Source organism: Bacillus rossius, chromosome 6 (genome assembly GCF_032445375.1).
Source record: "Bacillus rossius redtenbacheri isolate Brsri chromosome 6, Brsri_v3, whole genome shotgun sequence".
Taxonomy (NCBI): domain Eukaryota; kingdom Metazoa; phylum Arthropoda; class Insecta; order Phasmatodea; family Bacillidae; genus Bacillus; species Bacillus rossius.
The window spans coordinates 19,232,962-19,250,256 of NC_086334.1; the positions used below are offsets into that span (position 1 = coordinate 19,232,962).

At 38.0% G+C, this 17,295-nt stretch overlaps 1 protein-coding gene across 1 annotated transcript in view; it reads right to left on the bottom strand.

Moving 5' to 3' along the window:
• Positions 1 to 961: 961 nt before the first annotated feature.
• LOC134532771 (coiled-coil domain-containing protein 174) overlaps positions 962 to 17,295 on the bottom strand; it is a 159,745-nt gene continuing 143,411 nt past the window's right edge. The window contains exons 5-7 of the mRNA XM_063369605.1: positions 8,561 to 8,779; positions 6,057 to 6,236; positions 962 to 3,718 (exon numbers count right to left, since the gene is read on the bottom strand). Coding sequence (XP_063225675.1) covers positions 2,859 to 3,718; positions 6,057 to 6,236; positions 8,561 to 8,779 — 1,259 coding nt within the window. The 3' untranslated portion in view covers positions 962 to 2,858. The remainder of the gene's footprint in view (positions 3,719 to 6,056; positions 6,237 to 8,560; positions 8,780 to 17,295) is intronic.

A 17,295-nucleotide genomic window follows, 5' to 3' on the forward strand; every position in this document is an offset into this window, starting at 1 on the left:
TCATTACGCTAGACTCCAAACGGGTGTGTCTGGAAGAGATTTTATTGTCGCTAAAATCCTAATTTAATGTTTTAGGAGGAATGGGTACGGTTCTTCTCTTGTCTACTCAGGTTTCCGCGGCTTTGTCTTTGATTGCTGTTCGGGTCGCCTGACTCGGGTGGGCCATGGCCAGGGGTGTGTTCCGTTAGCGGGAGCGTATACTGGCGGGTGCAGGTCGGGCTCTGGGGTGGTCGTCGGCCAGACGACGTCAAAATGATATTTGTACACAAGCATCAAGATTACAAACTCTGTAATGATAGCAAGCCATTGAAAATATGTATCAGTAAACATTTCTTGAAATTCATTTAAAAATGCCTGCAGGGTGGATAGATATAGGGAACAGGTATTGAAGCATTGCTGCCTTGACGGGGTGGTTTTTGGGTGGTGGTGATGAGCTGGGCGCCAACCAGGAAACTGTGTGCTAGTACACATCAGACTTTGAGCTCTCGGACCACGTGGCTACAAGGTGATAGGCGGAGGCACAGACAAAAATAAACCAGGTTGTAAGCCCCCAACAATGCTATACTAATGATGATGGTGACGTGTCCCGGCACCGGGGCTGGTGCTGGAGAGGCCAGGGGTGGGAGTGCACACTCCCTGGGCTGGGTGACCTCAGTCGCTGCTGCCGAACAGCTCCTGGAGTCGGGCAGCGAGTCTGGCGGAGAGGGGCTGGGGCCGCGGGTCCTTGGGCCGGTGGTCCGCGAGGTCGGTCATTAATAAATCCATATGCACTGTTATAAACGTCCAAAACATGCTTGCTGCCATCTATGGTATGTTGGCGGCACCACTCGTAGCCCATATCCCACGGCTGGTGTAGAGAAGCCTGTTGGGATATGGCTTTCTTTGCGGGCGGCCATGTTGGTTGCAGAGAGAGGATGCCGAGGGCAAATGCAGGACACGACAATGGAATAAAAGAGATGGGTTGGGCAAGATGCAATTTTATTATTAACAGAGTGCATGTACATGTGCTGTTTTTATACATGGGCTACCCCAGTCCTGTAGTGCATGCTTGTTACAACATGTACTGCATCTCATGGCTGTGATGTGCATTATACGATTGACTTCATTATGGTGGACTAGCATGTTCTACAAGTTTGCATTCTAAGTTGACATTTTCTTATATTGCTATGTGGTAATATGCTCAAAACAAAGTACCTGGTATGCTGATGGCAATACATAACACTGGAAACCGAAGGCTATTGGCTGCATGACGATTGGTTGACATTCTACACGAATTTTCACTTTAACATTACATTACACTACAAAACAATGTCATGGTACATGCCCATGGAATGTGAACATGCACTCCACTGACACTATAAAATGTCTGAAAGCTGATGGCTATTAGGCACTAACAAGCATGTGTATCGAACAAGGATAGGGTCCCCGAAAGTCTGTAGGCCTTAACTAAAAAAAACGTTATTGCACTGATCGTCGAGCAGGCGGCCCTGTGTGGGCGAAGCTGAGAAAAGTTTTGTGACACTTTGACTATTAGTGAAGCTTGGAATGTGTCTGTCGACAGGGCAGACGAATTGCATATAACATTAAAAACCCCTAAACAGAGCACGAATAAATTACATTATGTAGCTGGCGAGTTCGGGTCAGCTGTGTGGTTAGTCGTGGAGCCTGAAAATTAAAGATTAAAGAAGACTAACTATTGCTGTTTTGATCGGTGAAACACAAAAAATTAAAGGCTACATGGTGCGAAACACATCTAGCCCCTCTGTTGGTTGATGGCAAACTGAGGTGGCTCCAAGACTTTCGGGTAAGGTAGCGAATACGCACTACCTTTTTGGGATACAATCGTATTCCAGAACAAGTCCAAACCGAATCCCAGGAAGGTAACAGAAATGCAACAGTATTAATAATCAGTGTCCTGCGCGAGTTTAGCAACTGGTTCCAATGCATTCTAGTGGATTTGTGTACACCATCGATACAAATTTTATGGCAACAATTCTAGATATAGCAGCACCATCACACTAATTAAATTGTTGTATTTAAATTGTATCAAGTACTTTTAAAGTAGCAATTATTTCTTGTTATGATCATTAGTGTACGAAATGTATTTCATCATAGTTTCACTATCATAAAGTTTCATTTGGCACACCAATACTTTGATATGTCCCTCGATATTCACGAAATTGAACATGTACGAGTTAATGATGCCAGATGCGGTTCCGCCATCTGAACGAAATCAACGAAAAAGTAAGCTATGTGCATGTGCGGAATTTTGGCAACAGATTGGCAATGGTCAGGTCACCAAAATCTGTTCGCTAAAAATACCTAAAGGTCTAGCCGTTTTCTATCATACTCTAGGAATACGGTTAGGGTACAGATTTAGAACATTAAACACCTAAACACTTATTTTTGTGTTCTGGAATACCGGCCTTAATGTCTTCTATAATCCAGACCTCTTCCAAAAAAAAAGTGTAGTATTAGTAGGGTTAGGAAAAAAAGACCTAAATAAGGCACTAATATTAGAGAAAGTACTAACTTTATAGTTACCTACATAATATATATTGCTTTAGGAATACTGGGGGCTTTAAATGTTTTAATGTAAGTTGTTATATTTACCACACCACATAGGTAAAACATAATTTATTTCTCAATTTACACATGGATAAGAATATTGGGACATTATTGCATATTTTTTTTGCATCTGGTTATTTTTAAAAACACAAACTGCTTTTGCATTTTACACGAAGTTATAGTTCAGTTCAACCTGTCAGTTTTGCGAAAGCGAGCGAGAGAGAGAAAAACATATTTTAACACTATGGTGGGATAGAAAACATAATTTATTCTTAAACATTTTTCTGTCCCTAGACAATAGGAAGCATCCCTTTCTCGGGCTGCGCCTCCTTGTCCTCGGCGTGCTGCCGCAGGTACTTCAGCCCAGCGACGATGGCCTTCTCCATGTCCTGCTTGTTCATGTCTCGCCTCAAGGTGGACGGCGTCGGGCCGTAGTACTCGTATGTCGGCGGCGGGGCTATCTCTACGCCAGACTTAGGGGGCGCCTCCTTCTGCTCGAAGCTGCCAACAGGGGTGGTTTCTTTCTGGGGCATCTTCTGTCGTTTGGTGGTGAAGAACATGGTCGGCTCAGGGCCCAGAAGCTCCATGTCCTCCAGGTATGCCGGCGGCGGGGCTGCCTCGATTCCAGACTTAGGCGGCGCCTCTTTACGCTCGAAGCTGCCACCAGGGACACCCACAGCGGTCTCTTTCTGGGGCATCTTCTGTCGTTTGGTGGTGAAGAACATGGTCGGCTCAGGGCCCAGAACCTCCATGTCCTCCATGTGTGCCGGCGGTGGAGCTGCCTTGATATCAGACCTTGGCAGTGCCTCTTGTTGGACAGAGCTGCCACCGGGGGCACCCACCTTCTGCGGCACCTTCTGGCGCTTGGTAGTGAAGAACATGGTCGGCTGTGGGCCCAGAAGCTCCACGTCCTCCACGTACGCCGACGGCGGGGCCGTCTCGTCCCTGTCGCCATCGTCATGCTGACCTTGGCCGACATCAGATTCGCTGTCCGGCTGTTTCTTCGGGAACAGCGAGCTCCTGCCCCATTTCTTTGCCGTCTCGTGCGACCTGCCTCGAGGAGCCATCTCTTCCGAGTACGAGGGTGGAGGGGCGAACTCTTGCTGCCGGTCACCGCGACGCTCTTTGACCCATTCTTCCTGCGACAATACTGCATAGAAAACACTTAGTAAGTGACAACAATCTAGAGTGAAAAACTATGGTACATTCCAGCTTATCTGAACAACCTCTGGCAGTCATGCATTTCAGAACAATGCAAAATTCAACTTAACCATGATATATGTTATGCCTGTTCCAGATGTTATTTTGGGACATAGTTTCTAATTGAAATAAAGCAATTAGTGAAAATTTGTACGTGTTCTGATAAGCTAGTATGCATAACAGGCTGAACAAGATGCTAATGAGTACAGTAAGTAAAAACAAACTACAAAGCAAGTGTGTGCTCCAGTTCGAACATATTCATATAGAATTTGTGTTCTCTATGAAATATTAGACAGTAAATAGGAACCAAATAAATGTTTATTTGATACAACTGTACTTCCTATCAACATTTTTGATTAGGTACTTGCTGCGATGAGTGTCTGCGTGAAAAAATATTAAGTTAAATTACGACACCATATTGATTTCAAAAGTTTTTATGATATAACAACTTTTAATCGTTTTCTAAATTCAATTTGTTTTCGTTAAAGCGGAGATCGTAAATGAAGAAAAAATTTGAAGACCATAAAACAGTATCTATTGAAAATTCTTGTTGTCATTCCCAATCACCAGTGAATACCAACATTACTTACGACAGAAATTATTTGTAGCAGCCAGCCACTATTACCTTCAAGCATTTCATTGAATGCCATACTACCTGTATGCTTTAGCGAAGCCAATCGTATGACTTAAAAGTATTTTAAAATCAATTGTATGACTTAAAAGTATTTAAACCAAGATGGAGTCTATCGGTTTCTACTTTAACTTCTAATGCTGGAATTACGATAGCATGACGGCGGGGACAAGACGATTTCTAAACAATCACACATCTATGACGTTAGCGCGTACAAAAATGGCGTATAAGACAGAATTTCCAATTACAAATATTGTTAGATTTTCATCGCGTAGCTGGTGCAGTGTTACTGAAATGAGCACGTTGTTTTCGAAGGATGGTTAAACAGGTGCAGTGATGATTATACTGTATTATTATTATTCTTGTATTTTATGGTTTTGTTTACTAAATTTATCTGTGAAATCTGCAGAATGTGTATACACAAGGTGATTTTTACAACTGAGTGTTAAATTTCAATCAAACAAATTAAGTACTCTCTCAAACACAGGTATTAAAATAACCTGCAAGCATTGGTGGTTGCCGTATGTTTTGTGTGTATGTAACAGCAATGAACATTCTACTATATTTAAACGTTTATTTTCGGTTGCACAAATCGTGTTTTCACAAAAACGTTAAATTTTGGTGTCACGTCGCCATCTTGACATCGCACCGTCGCGATATTATGGTATCAGCATAAGGCGATTGCAGCCGTACACCGTCCCCGGTGTGAAAGCACGCGCCTCGTCCGCCTTGATTGGAAACAACCAGCTTCCCGTGCATGTGATGCGGGTCGCTCACCTTCCAGGAGTTTGCGGCAGCCCATTTGTACACTATCGGCCGACAGTTAGCTCCAATAAGCGACGAGTCAACACTGCAAGTGTTGCGAGTCACACTTCAAGGAGTTTACTTAGACCTACTCGGCTTTTCTACAAGTCAGCTGAACAATGAGACTTGAAGTGGAGGGAAAAAAATTAGCGTCGAAAACTGCAGTAATGCTACAAAGTGCACACATGTCTTTATTTAATCCAGCTGTATTTCTGAATGTAAATTAATATCGTCCTTCGAGCTATTGGCTAAGAAATTGCGTTTACGGCTTACCTTACGGTAAAGAAAAAGTACGTCAGCAACACAATGTTTTTATAAGTAAAGAAGGTGAGTTTTTTTTTAATTTATGAAACTATTGCTCTTTAGAATGGATGTCAAATAACAAAATTATTTCTCACCAAAATACCTTTGTGAGGTGTGCAATACACAGATTACAATTCAAAATATTAGATAACCGTTTCAATATAAAATTTAACGTTCAAGGATACCTGAGAAGTGTTTGTTTTGATATAGTGTCCATTATTTAACTTAACTACACGTAACTTACTTGGGATTCAGACTCAGAACTTTATGGTCCGCAGATTTCTCCTCAGATCGTTAGAAAAGCAAAAATATATAATGTACACTCGCGTTCGATTACCATATTCAGTATTTTTTTGTATCCAGGATAACTTAGTTTCTTATTAATCTGACTTGTCAACATCAGTATGTCTATTCTATACTTCCTGGTATTGTGATCTGTCAGCCTATCTGAGCCAAAATGATATATGTAGTGAATTCTATAAACTCTTGTATTATTAACACACGGATATAAGAAAGCTATTACATAAAGAGATGTGTGAAAAGTACGCACCTTGACGCTCTGTGGGAACACCCAGTTTTCCGATGTCCCAGGGCCTCACCCTGGGAACTTTCTTCGGGGGCTCTGCACTTTTCTCTGGAGTTTCTTCTGGCGGCTGCGTCTCTGCCGTCTCAGGCCCATCCACCTCTTCTTCTTCCCCTTCTTCTTCTCCCGGAGATTGTTTCTCTGGCTCTGCGTACACCGTCACAGATATCACAGCACAAACTTGGGATGCCTTCTTTTCACAGACGAGAGAGCCAAATGTCCGATCGTGCATCTTCGGTTTTTTATGTTCATTGTAAATAAATATGGCGGTGTTGATAAAAAGATACTAATGGTCAATTAGGTTAGGTTAGCTACATTATAAATACTTTAAAACATTGTGGACGGTTGATTTGGTTAGGATAGCTACATTAAAGATACGGAAAAAAAGCATGAACTTCGGGTTTTGGCTCTCTCGTCTGTGAAATGAAGGCTTCCCCACAAACTTGGCTCAGCGGTGCTCATGGCTGGCAACCTCGCAGTGATGGGTACGCGAATTCACAACTAGACTACGTGTTTAGTCTCCCAGTACCGTGCACTGATTAAATTAAGTTATAGGCATGTGATGTGTGTCACAAAAACTTCTCAATTACATCCCGCTTAAAGACAGCAAAGCTTCGGCCACACAAGAGCGCCATGTTTTGCACTGTTCGCTACGCGAGTAAAATATTGCCAGCCTGGCCACTCCAAGCCGTGTAAGCTATGCTAGCTTTGTTTGCTACGTTGGCGATCCTGGCGAAGTCGCCCCGGGTGTTTGTTTCGCGGCTATTTTTATAAACGACGCTGACTTCGCGCATGCGCAGATAATAATGACAAAAGAGCTCGTGTAACTTCAGTGCACGTGATAAGAAGTGAAACTTCTTTGGCAATTCAAACCTCACCTCGTAAGTGTATCGTAAGGGGTAAAACGGCAGAGAGAGAAAGTAAGAAGACAATTTTTTCTAAATCATAATTGATCAATCAATAATGATTAATTAACAATAAATATTACTCACTGTTAAAATACGCACACTGTGAAGAAAAACTATGCGGGTTACTGTTTATCCAAACAATTCAGCCATTTGGAACACGCCAAATCTCTGAACTAAATATGAAATTCATAACAAGTAGCACTATCTATGCAGCGCTCTCTACGCTGCTGGTTGAACGAGGAGGAACGTAGAAAACATAAAATTCAAGGCATTCACAGCTGACTGTATAGGATACCTACATCTATTTTCGTAAACAAGCGCATGCACACATACTCTGTCATATTCTTTCGTTCATCTAGTTTTCTCAGCATTTTTTTTGGGGGGGGGGAGATACAATTCTCTGAACTGGGAGGGGGGGGGGGGGGTTTGAAAAGTTGTACGTTAAGTAAGAGCGAAGGGTCCGTGGGGGTTTTATATCTATGGCCCTGGTGACTGGGTATTTTGTATTAAGGGAGACAACAATATTTTGTTTTCATACTTTTTTTTTGTGCGTGTACCTGAGCGACACGCGAACTGAGAACTGCTTGCGCCCTTGGGGGAAAAACTGCAATTGCCGAAACTGAGACCTAGTTTTTTGAAGCAGTTTTGGGATCCGTCCGCTAGAAAGTGGCTTTCATAATATATTGCTAACACAGCTACATTGATTGTGAGAAGTAATGTATAAGCCATTATCAGGCAAACAAGCCAGTTAAAATTAATTCACGTCTATTTTGGTAGCTAAATACATATTTTCCATAAATGTTTGCATTTACTACTCATTTATATATTAAAAAAACTGCCTTAATTGTTCTTTGCACAGTTGAAATCACTTTTACTAAGTTGTTAGTCGTCAAGTAGATAAATTAATTAACATTATTAACTTAAAACTTTGTACATACTAGGACCTCTATCCCGATGTTTTTTTTTTTTTGCTGGTAGTTACGGGCCCAACCAACAGATAGCGCCACGCACGTGTCGCGCGAAACATGGTTTCAGTTCCCGCTGAAAGAGTCGCGCTTCTACGCTTCCCTCCTTGCGGCCCGGGAAGCCATCTTTTCACAGACGAGAGAGCCAAAACCCGAAGTTCCCCGAGTTCATGCTTTTTTTCCCCGTATCTTTAATGTAGCTATCCTAACCAAATCAACCGTCCACAATGTTTTAAAGTATTTAACATGTAGCTAACCTAACCTAATTGACCATTAGCATTCTTTTATCAACACCGCCATATTTATTTACAATTTATTTATTTATTTTTTCCCTAACCTAACTAAAACTAAGTGTATTTTGGAGGGGTCCGGGTTAGGGAGGGACCTAGGTGCGTCTCAGGCCGAAGCCTATACGCCTAGTCATGCTGGGATTAGCCATGCAGGAAGAGGTGTCGCATGCATCATGTGCTAGGAGGGGATTGGCCAGCCATGGCAGCGGAAAACAAAAACCGAAGATGCACGATCGGGCGTTTGGCTCTCTCGTCTGTGAAAAGAAGGAATCCCGACTACAGCAGGGAGGAGAGGATGAGGAACCCACCTGGCGGGAGCGGCGGGAGCCCCAGGCGCGCCCTCTGGCGGCTGCGCGCGGCGGCCAGGCGCTCCGCCAGCTGGCGCTGCCTGGCGAGGCGCTGCTGGCGCGCGTGCTGCTGCCTGGCGGCCGTCTCCTGCCGCAGCCGCGCCAGCGCCTCCTGCTGCGCGCGCCGCTCCGCCTCGTCGCCCGAGAAGCCGTAGTAGCCCACCCCGTGCGCGCGCGCCTCTGCGCACACACGTCACACTTTGACAGCCACGCAACTCGAGGAGGCTATGCTATACACACGCACTTGGAGGGCAGATCAACTTAATTGTTTCTACTGAAAGATATCAAATATAAAAATAAACAAAATGTTTTTTTTTTTTTTTGCGCACTATACAACATGCCATCAGGGTGTCCACAGTTAGTACTTTCGTACTAGATCTAGAACTTTTGTAACTTTTTTAGTGGTCAAGTACAGATCTAGTCTTTTTTCTTTAATAAAATATTATTACAGTAACTCCAATATGTTTTATTATTAAGCGTAATTATTTTTAAAAACTATGGAATGTATGTGTGTGTTTGGTGTGATATATTTAAGTTAGAGCATTGCAATGTCATAATAACTTCCTAAATTGTTAAAACCATAACAAATTATAATTTAGTACTTCTTTTTCAAATCTAGTACTTTTTTCTCGCCTAAGTTGGTACGAAATATTTTTTCCTTGTGGACACCCTGCATGCCATGTAATAAAAATGGAGAAAAAGGACATATTTGCTATACACATTTACCTGAACTGAATTGTTTTGTAATGAAAGATATCATCAAATATTTAAAAAAAAAAACACTGGCATTTTTCACTTACCATCCAACTTGCGATATAATAAAAATTAAAAAAAGACTGCAAATAAATCTATTTATTTACCATCTAAGTTGAATCACAAATATATTTGGAATAGTGCAGTGGAATTAATATGTGGTGGTGATACGGGGTGTTGTCGGAGCAGGTTTTGGTTTTGGTTTGAGTATAAAAAGGGGGGGGGGGGGGGAAACGCTAAGATGGGTTCTTGCCCCCGGGCAGAAACTAGTCAGTTACCTTCCTGCTAACAAGATATACAAACTCTCAAAGACACTAAAAATGTAAGTCACATGATAGCACCAACACATTAAAGATCACAAAAAAAATATTTACAAGCTAAAACTCCTAACTTTATCTCAAAAAAATAATTTACTCAAAAAATCCAAATCACCAAAAATCATGCCAACCGTTTACAAAAGGGTTTTAGCCAAGATAAATTGACTTTTTTCCCTTAATATTATTTTCTACATTCTAATAAAAAAAATCTGTCCCCAGAACCCAAACATTTACTAATTTTTTAAATAGACGAGCATACTCATTTTCCAATAATCAGTCTGAGAATTTGCGGGACCACGTTGGAAGTTAAACGTCAGCCTTTAATGATAAACTTGAACGATAAAACAAAACGATAAACAGGTTATCTTATGTAAAGTCAGGAAATTTTACTTGAAATCCTGGAAACGTAATGGAAAATTCTCATGTAGAATGGCATGCCCCAGACTATCATCTCCCAGATCGTAAATGCATTTTTTTTTTTCAGGTGACGTTTAAGTGCACAATCATACACAATTTTAATGGCGTATGCAAGGTTATGTTTGAAATATACACCAGCTATGGGGATCGCGTGAGCTAGATTTAAATTATTTCGGAAAAGTTTGAAATATTTAAATTATTTATAAAAATAATCCGTGGAATTCGAAATTACGGATGGACCCTGATAAATCACACAATGGAGGTTCACACTGGCGGTTAACCATTTTAGCAAACATGGAGAAGGAAAAATATTCAAATAATCACATCGCGACCATAGAGGTAATATGGGTAGAGAGAGCGTGACGTCACAAATGCGTGTTCAACATGGTTGGCTCGAAAAACACGTGACTTAAGGACGATTGCTGTTGTTGACATATCGCATCGGGGCGAAAATACGTGTTATGTGCTAATTTTTGAAAATGGTTCTGTATTGCTGTGCGTTTGGATGCAAGTCATAAAGGAAGGCCACTAAGTTTTCACAGGTAAATATGCTTATTTACGTGAATATTAGCATTAAAAGTACGCTGGTGTTTGGTACTTGAGAGCTATAATTGGCTTTTTATCTCTAAATTTTAATCTTTTTCAGTTTTCCGAAGGACGAAAACCGTAGAAGGTTGGGGGAAATCAAAGTAAGGCGACAAGATTTCAAAGCAACTTCGGCGACAAAAATATGTTCCGAACATTTCGAAGACGAGTGCTTCGATAGAGTGAAGTTTGGTGGTACATGGCTAAAGAAAACTGCAGTTCCCACAATTTTAGATTTCCCTCCGCATTTGCTTACCACTCCAAACCCGAGGAAACCAGTCAAACGGTTGTGTGTAGAGGAATGTCACGACACTAATGGAAAGAGAAGTAAACAAGGTTATGTCCGAGATACGACAAAGGCGACATACTCGTCCGAAACGTATGTGTCAACAGAGGCAGAAGGTAAAGAAATACATCACTTAACAAAGTTATAATCATATTTCACCTAAATGTGCAACAAAGTATTGCATCCACTTGGTGTGTAATTCATTTCGGCTAGTGATCTCCGGATAGTTAATTGAATGCAGCATTGTTATACATTGATATAATAATGCAGCACAATGTTGTAAACTAGCTATTCTATTTTAGTAAGTTCTAGGCCTACACAAAGCAATATTTTTTTTATATTAGTTTTATTAAATTCCTAAATAAATTTGGAGCACAAGTCTCATTGGATGTAAAATAAGTCAATTATAATAAAATTATATATATAACATCAAATAGGTAAGACAGATAAGTAAGATACAACATACAAAACAATATAAGAGTATACCTAAAGATGTATAGGATAAATTAGTACAAATGTACATAAAAGAGTAATAATTATATAAATAAACAGACACGAACAGATCCTTTGAGAACTCCATGGTAAATGATCCCAGTATTAGAAGTTGAATTTGTTCCTGTCAAGTTATCTTTTGTAATTACAATTTGTATTCTAGAATTAAGGTATGATTTAAGTAAATTATTGAAATTATTTCTTATTCTATAGTATTCCAGTTTTTCAATAAGGATTTCATGATTTACACAATAAAGCCTTAGGTAAGTCATAAAAATTCTAATAACATGTTAATGATTATTTAGAGTTTAGATTTCCGTGGTTAGTTTAAATATTGCATTATCAGTAGATTTATTCTTTTGAAAGCCTAATTAAGACACAGTTAAAGTATTATAATGCATTATATGTTTTAAAAGTCTGGTGGACTCAAGAACTAATGTGTTACAATTTAAAAACAAAGAACATACATTTACAAGTTTTTGGAACATTAATTAAATTATCCTTAAAATAAAGAGATTTTTTCGATTAACAAGTTTTTTCCAGCCATGTTTGGTAATGTATTTTCTCTCAAATTCCAATACATCCACCAAACCAACGTTACTATAACTAGGTACCACAAATTAATTTTACTTACTGTTTTTGTTTAACTTCCTTATTGACATGTGACTCAAATTTCAGTTGGTGATGATGTAGGATACCCACTACTACTACAACCTTAGTTTGAGTGAGTCTTGGAAGTTGCAGTTGTAAATTTTTAAAGGCATTTTAACTTTCATTATGACTTTACACCTAGAGTAAATACTATACTATGCTTATCAATTAGTATTACATCCACAATTGATACAGTGAAATTATTTAACAAAACTGGTGCACTATTGATATTTTATTTATGACTTTCTTTATGAGTAGGCTTATGATAGTAGTGTTTTAATGCACACACGTTAGCCTATACTGATTTCATAGAGTGTGACTTCATATGTTTTGTAGAATTATGCATAAAAAACTATCTATCTGTCAGAGGTGCCCACCCCCCTCAAACACTATGACTCACCCCCCCCCCAACCTAATTTCTCCCCCCCCCCCCCAACCTAATTTCTCCCCCCCCCCGAAATTTTTTATGCCATCTTCTCAATGATTTACTCAAATATTTTATAATATAATAAGTTTTTAGTATTATATTTTATCACATTTTGCATTAATTAAAACTGATTTTCTAATAATAATTTTGGTCATATCAGGTAATATTTCCATCCTGAACCGACAGATGCCAAACTGCTTTTGTTGAGGAAAGTGCGGGGTTGCAATTTGATTTACAAGATCCCTTTCAATTATCAAAGCACCAGAAACGTATTTTCACATTAGAAGCTATAATTATGTAAATAATATATACATTTTTCTCGTCTTTAAACCACCCCCCTCCCCCTGAAATTGTGGGCACCCCTGTATCTGTGGCACGCAATTGGGTTGTGGACTGACTGGTTGCCATCCCCTCTTCTTCCACTCTATCCTCCTTCACAGTACATTATCCTTTATTATGTCCACTAATGGCGTTCTAAACTTGTGTGCTAAATTCATGATTATCATTATATAATAAATTCTATTTTCTCACTGTCCTTGCTACAATGAATGAAAATTAGTCAATTTAACTCCTGTAATGTTTTACCAGATGGTGTCAACTATCATATAAAAAAATATTTAATAAATGTCACTTCTGTGTAGTGTCTGTTTTGTGTTATTTGATCGAGATGTGAGTTTTGTGTTCAAATTGTGTGTTGAATATTTTTTCATTAGTTGTTGTGCTCTCAACAGGTGGCACCAGTTATGTTTTTCAAAGATACCATTACATTGGTGACTTTAATGAACAGGATATTCAGTCTCCGAGGAAGGCCAAAAAGTTTCTTGCTATTGTAAAAAATGGACTAAAGAACCACAGAAATAAGTGTAATGCACTGAGGATGAGAAAAAAAGACTGTGAAGAAGTTTACAACAAAACCACTACGAAATTGCAATGCATTAAGCACTAGCCTTTACATTAATCAGTAAGTTCGGTCTAAAGTCATAATATAACTTTTGCATCACAGTAATGCAACAGTTACACAAAGCAATATTATTTTATTTATTTGTATTACTTTCCATAAATCTATTTGTAGTACAAGTCTCACTGGATGTAGAATAAATCAATTATAAAAATATGCACAATTCATACAAAACTAATTCACAGATACACACACACAATACAAGGCATAAAAAAAACGTACACGTGGAAATATATTCAAGGGCGCCCGTAGGATAGAGGGGGGGGGGGGGTTAGACCTTTAAAAAGTGCCAAAAATTACTAAAATTTGCCAAAAATCCTTAAAAAACACCTAAATTTTTTTTTCTTTTCCTGAAAGCTAGGGTGAGGGGAGCATGGCCCTCCCCTGACCATGGGTATGGGCGCCCTTGTATTTATTACAGTGAATTTTAAAGGAGCAAAATTATTCAACAATCTACCGCAGAACATTAAGGAAATAATTTTTTTTCAACAATTTAAAAAAAAAGTTTTTAACTTGCTACTTCAAGAATGCTACTACTCCACAGCAGACTATATAAATAGAACAACCTTAACTTCCACTTTATACCTACTTTTATTTTTGATTATTTATAAATACAATTTCAATGTTTACGAGATACAGTTCACTCCCGATTATCCGCGAAATTAAGTGGCAGAGCCACAGCGGATAGTGAAAATCGCGGATAATCCGCAAAAGAGCCGAAAAAGGGAAACAAAAAAGGAAATATTAATTTCAACTTAATATTCTAAAAATTTATTTACAGTAAAAGTTACAATTTACAGAAAGAATTATTAAATAATGCTAAAATTGAAGTATTTTACTGAATAATTCACATACAATACATTTCACTGATGTAAACATAAAAGTGCTCATTACTTACTTCGTAACAAGGATACAGTAGGTACATACTGTACGTACTTCATTAGACATTAAAAAGCACAACTCTTAAAATTTACAACTTTTTGAAGAAAAAAAAATCAGTCACTTGCTTTTGTTTCTTACTTTGGAAACATCTTTTCTTAATTCTTGATTGAATTTCCGAAACATAAGTTTTTCAGCCAACTGCGCATCGTCGTCTTTTTCCTCTAATTAGTGAAGCAGTCCGACGATGTGTTGCAAAGCCGCTTCGTGATTCATCTGCGCCTTCGCACTGGGCTCGCCTGTGGGGTTTTACTGTATACTGCACACAATACACTCGTCAGTAGAGTTCAAATTTGCTCACTTGTAATAAAATACAGATTTACATATGTGCTGTATTTTTTCGTAGCATGCGCGGATAATAGGGAGTTTACTGTAATTCGTAATTCATATATTGTACAATATTTGTCTCTATTGTATTACTACTTTAACTTTATGCATGTAGTTATGTTAAGATATGTTTTATTTGTATTGTAAAATATATAATTGTAACTGTACTACTACTGTTTTAACTGTAGGGCCTAACTGTATACAATTGTATTATTGTATCAAGCCTATACTTCTACTTGTATTAATGTTTCTGCAACCATTTGGTGTTAAACTTGTGTCAACTGTCAAATTTAAAATTTTAGCTTTAGAAGCTGTATATGTACCTGTAACACCAGTTTTATTATTTTTTTCCCATGTCTGGATTTTTGGTTTATTTAACTTTTACTGTTTGTATGTTAAATTATATTTCTTGATGTGTCCTATACCATTTGTGCAAATGTCTGTATGTTCAGATGGACGAAAATAAATAAATAAATAAAAATTATTTTTATATATACACACACACACATCAGGTAAGACAGAGTTTCATTTGTATATGAAATGTAGATTTTTAAGGTCTTACTATAGGTGTCTTGATTTTATTTGAAGAGTTGTTAATGTTTTTACTTTTTCATTTTAATTTATATGTTTAATTTTTTAAATTTTTACTATATTTTTTATAATAAATTATATCTTCAAGGAGACCCGTATTTCTAGATTTTAGATATGTCTCTTTTAACTTGACAAGATTAAGCTATACCCTTTGTTAACCATGGACAGTGATTAAGCCGGGGGGGGGGGAGGTTACAGAACCCCCCCCCCCCCTTTTCGCCCTTCAGTGTTTTAAAACAGTAAGAACCAGTGAAATCAAAATAAGAAAATTATAAGCAATACATAAGGTTACACAGGGATTAATTTGAAAGTATTATTGTAATCATCATAGTGGCCTACAACAATGCATCCCTCCCCCCTCTTCGCACACAAATCCAAAATATAAAATGTTTAGCTGTCTTTTCTCTAGCAAAATCACTACTTTAATTTATGTGTGTAAGTAATGGACTTCTATAAGTGAATTGTTTCCTAAGATGTTAGTGTGACAGAGTTTTATTTAACTCAATGAAAAAAATGTTAACAAAACTTAACCCACCCACCCCCCTTTTCATGAAAAACTGGACCACCCTCCCATTTCACAAAACGGAACCCCCGCCCCCCCTTCACAAAATCCTGGCTACGGCCCTGCCATGCATTTTGATTTATAGATTTTTTGGGAGTACTACAGTATTTTATGGGGCAACAAGCATTGAAAGGAAATAATACAATCTTTTGAAAATTGTTATAAAGTGTGTAAGACTCAGATTCAAACATTAAAGGCTTCCAAGATTTTGACTAAAGAAAATTATAGTAGTTTAAGAGAGCTGTCATATATTTGTTTAAATCTAACTTTTGTTATAGACTTATTTACATTACTTAAATTATAATTTATGCTCAAAACCTGTGGATCATGTTCAGACTGACCATTTAAAGTAGCTCCTGTACTAAATTAATGATAATTTTTAGTTATTCTTAAATATATTACCAATAGCTGTTGCTGTTGAGAATGTTATTCTATTTGGAAAATTACCACATTGATCATACTGTACGTTAAGAAAAGAAAATTTAGCAATTTTTTGTGAGTACTTTCCACCATATAATTCACATTAAATCACCTCACAAAATAAAATCAAAGTTAACTGAAAAAAAAATATATTACATCTATTTGCCAGTGACCCTGCTAGGTGCTCCCTGCTATCCCTCACAGAGAGGTGGGTGACAGCACCTCTAACATTTTGATTAATTAAATTAAGAGTAATATTATTTAACTTATCCTAGGAACAATTTATTGTACTCATAATTTCAAAATTATTATAAAAAGTGGTTTCTATTTGAATTTTTTTTTGTAGAATCAACCCAGTTACTCACTAACCTATTTAAAAGTTATAATATTTTTTGTATAATATGTATTACAATTTAAAAACAAAAACACATGTAAGTTTACAAGTTTTTTGGAACAATCATTAAATTATCATTAAAATAAAGAGGAACATCATCTTCCTTCTTAAGTAACTGTTTAACTACTTTGCTGAATTTTTCACTCAAGTATTTTCCAGCCTTATTTAGATAAAATCCATGTTTGGTAAAATATTTTCTCTGAATAGCACATCTTACACTCCCAAAGGTATAAATACTCTCATTTGATGATCAGCGAACGCCTACAGAATCGTTACGTTCATGCTTTTGTAATTACGAATCTGAAACAAACTTTGAATTCCCGCTCAAATTATCCTTAAGTCACGTGATAGGTGTTGACCACACAGTTATACATGTCATGGTATTGCCAACGCTCCCTCTACCTATTATACCTCTATGATCGCGACAGCGCGAAGCGTAGGACGCGATACGATAGCAAAATATTGCGTTGTTGTGAACAAACTATTGAAAAAAAAAAAAAAACGTTTCTTCCTATTACATATGAAACAAACATACAACAGCCATAAACGCTTGCATGTTTGAGAGAAAACTCGTTTA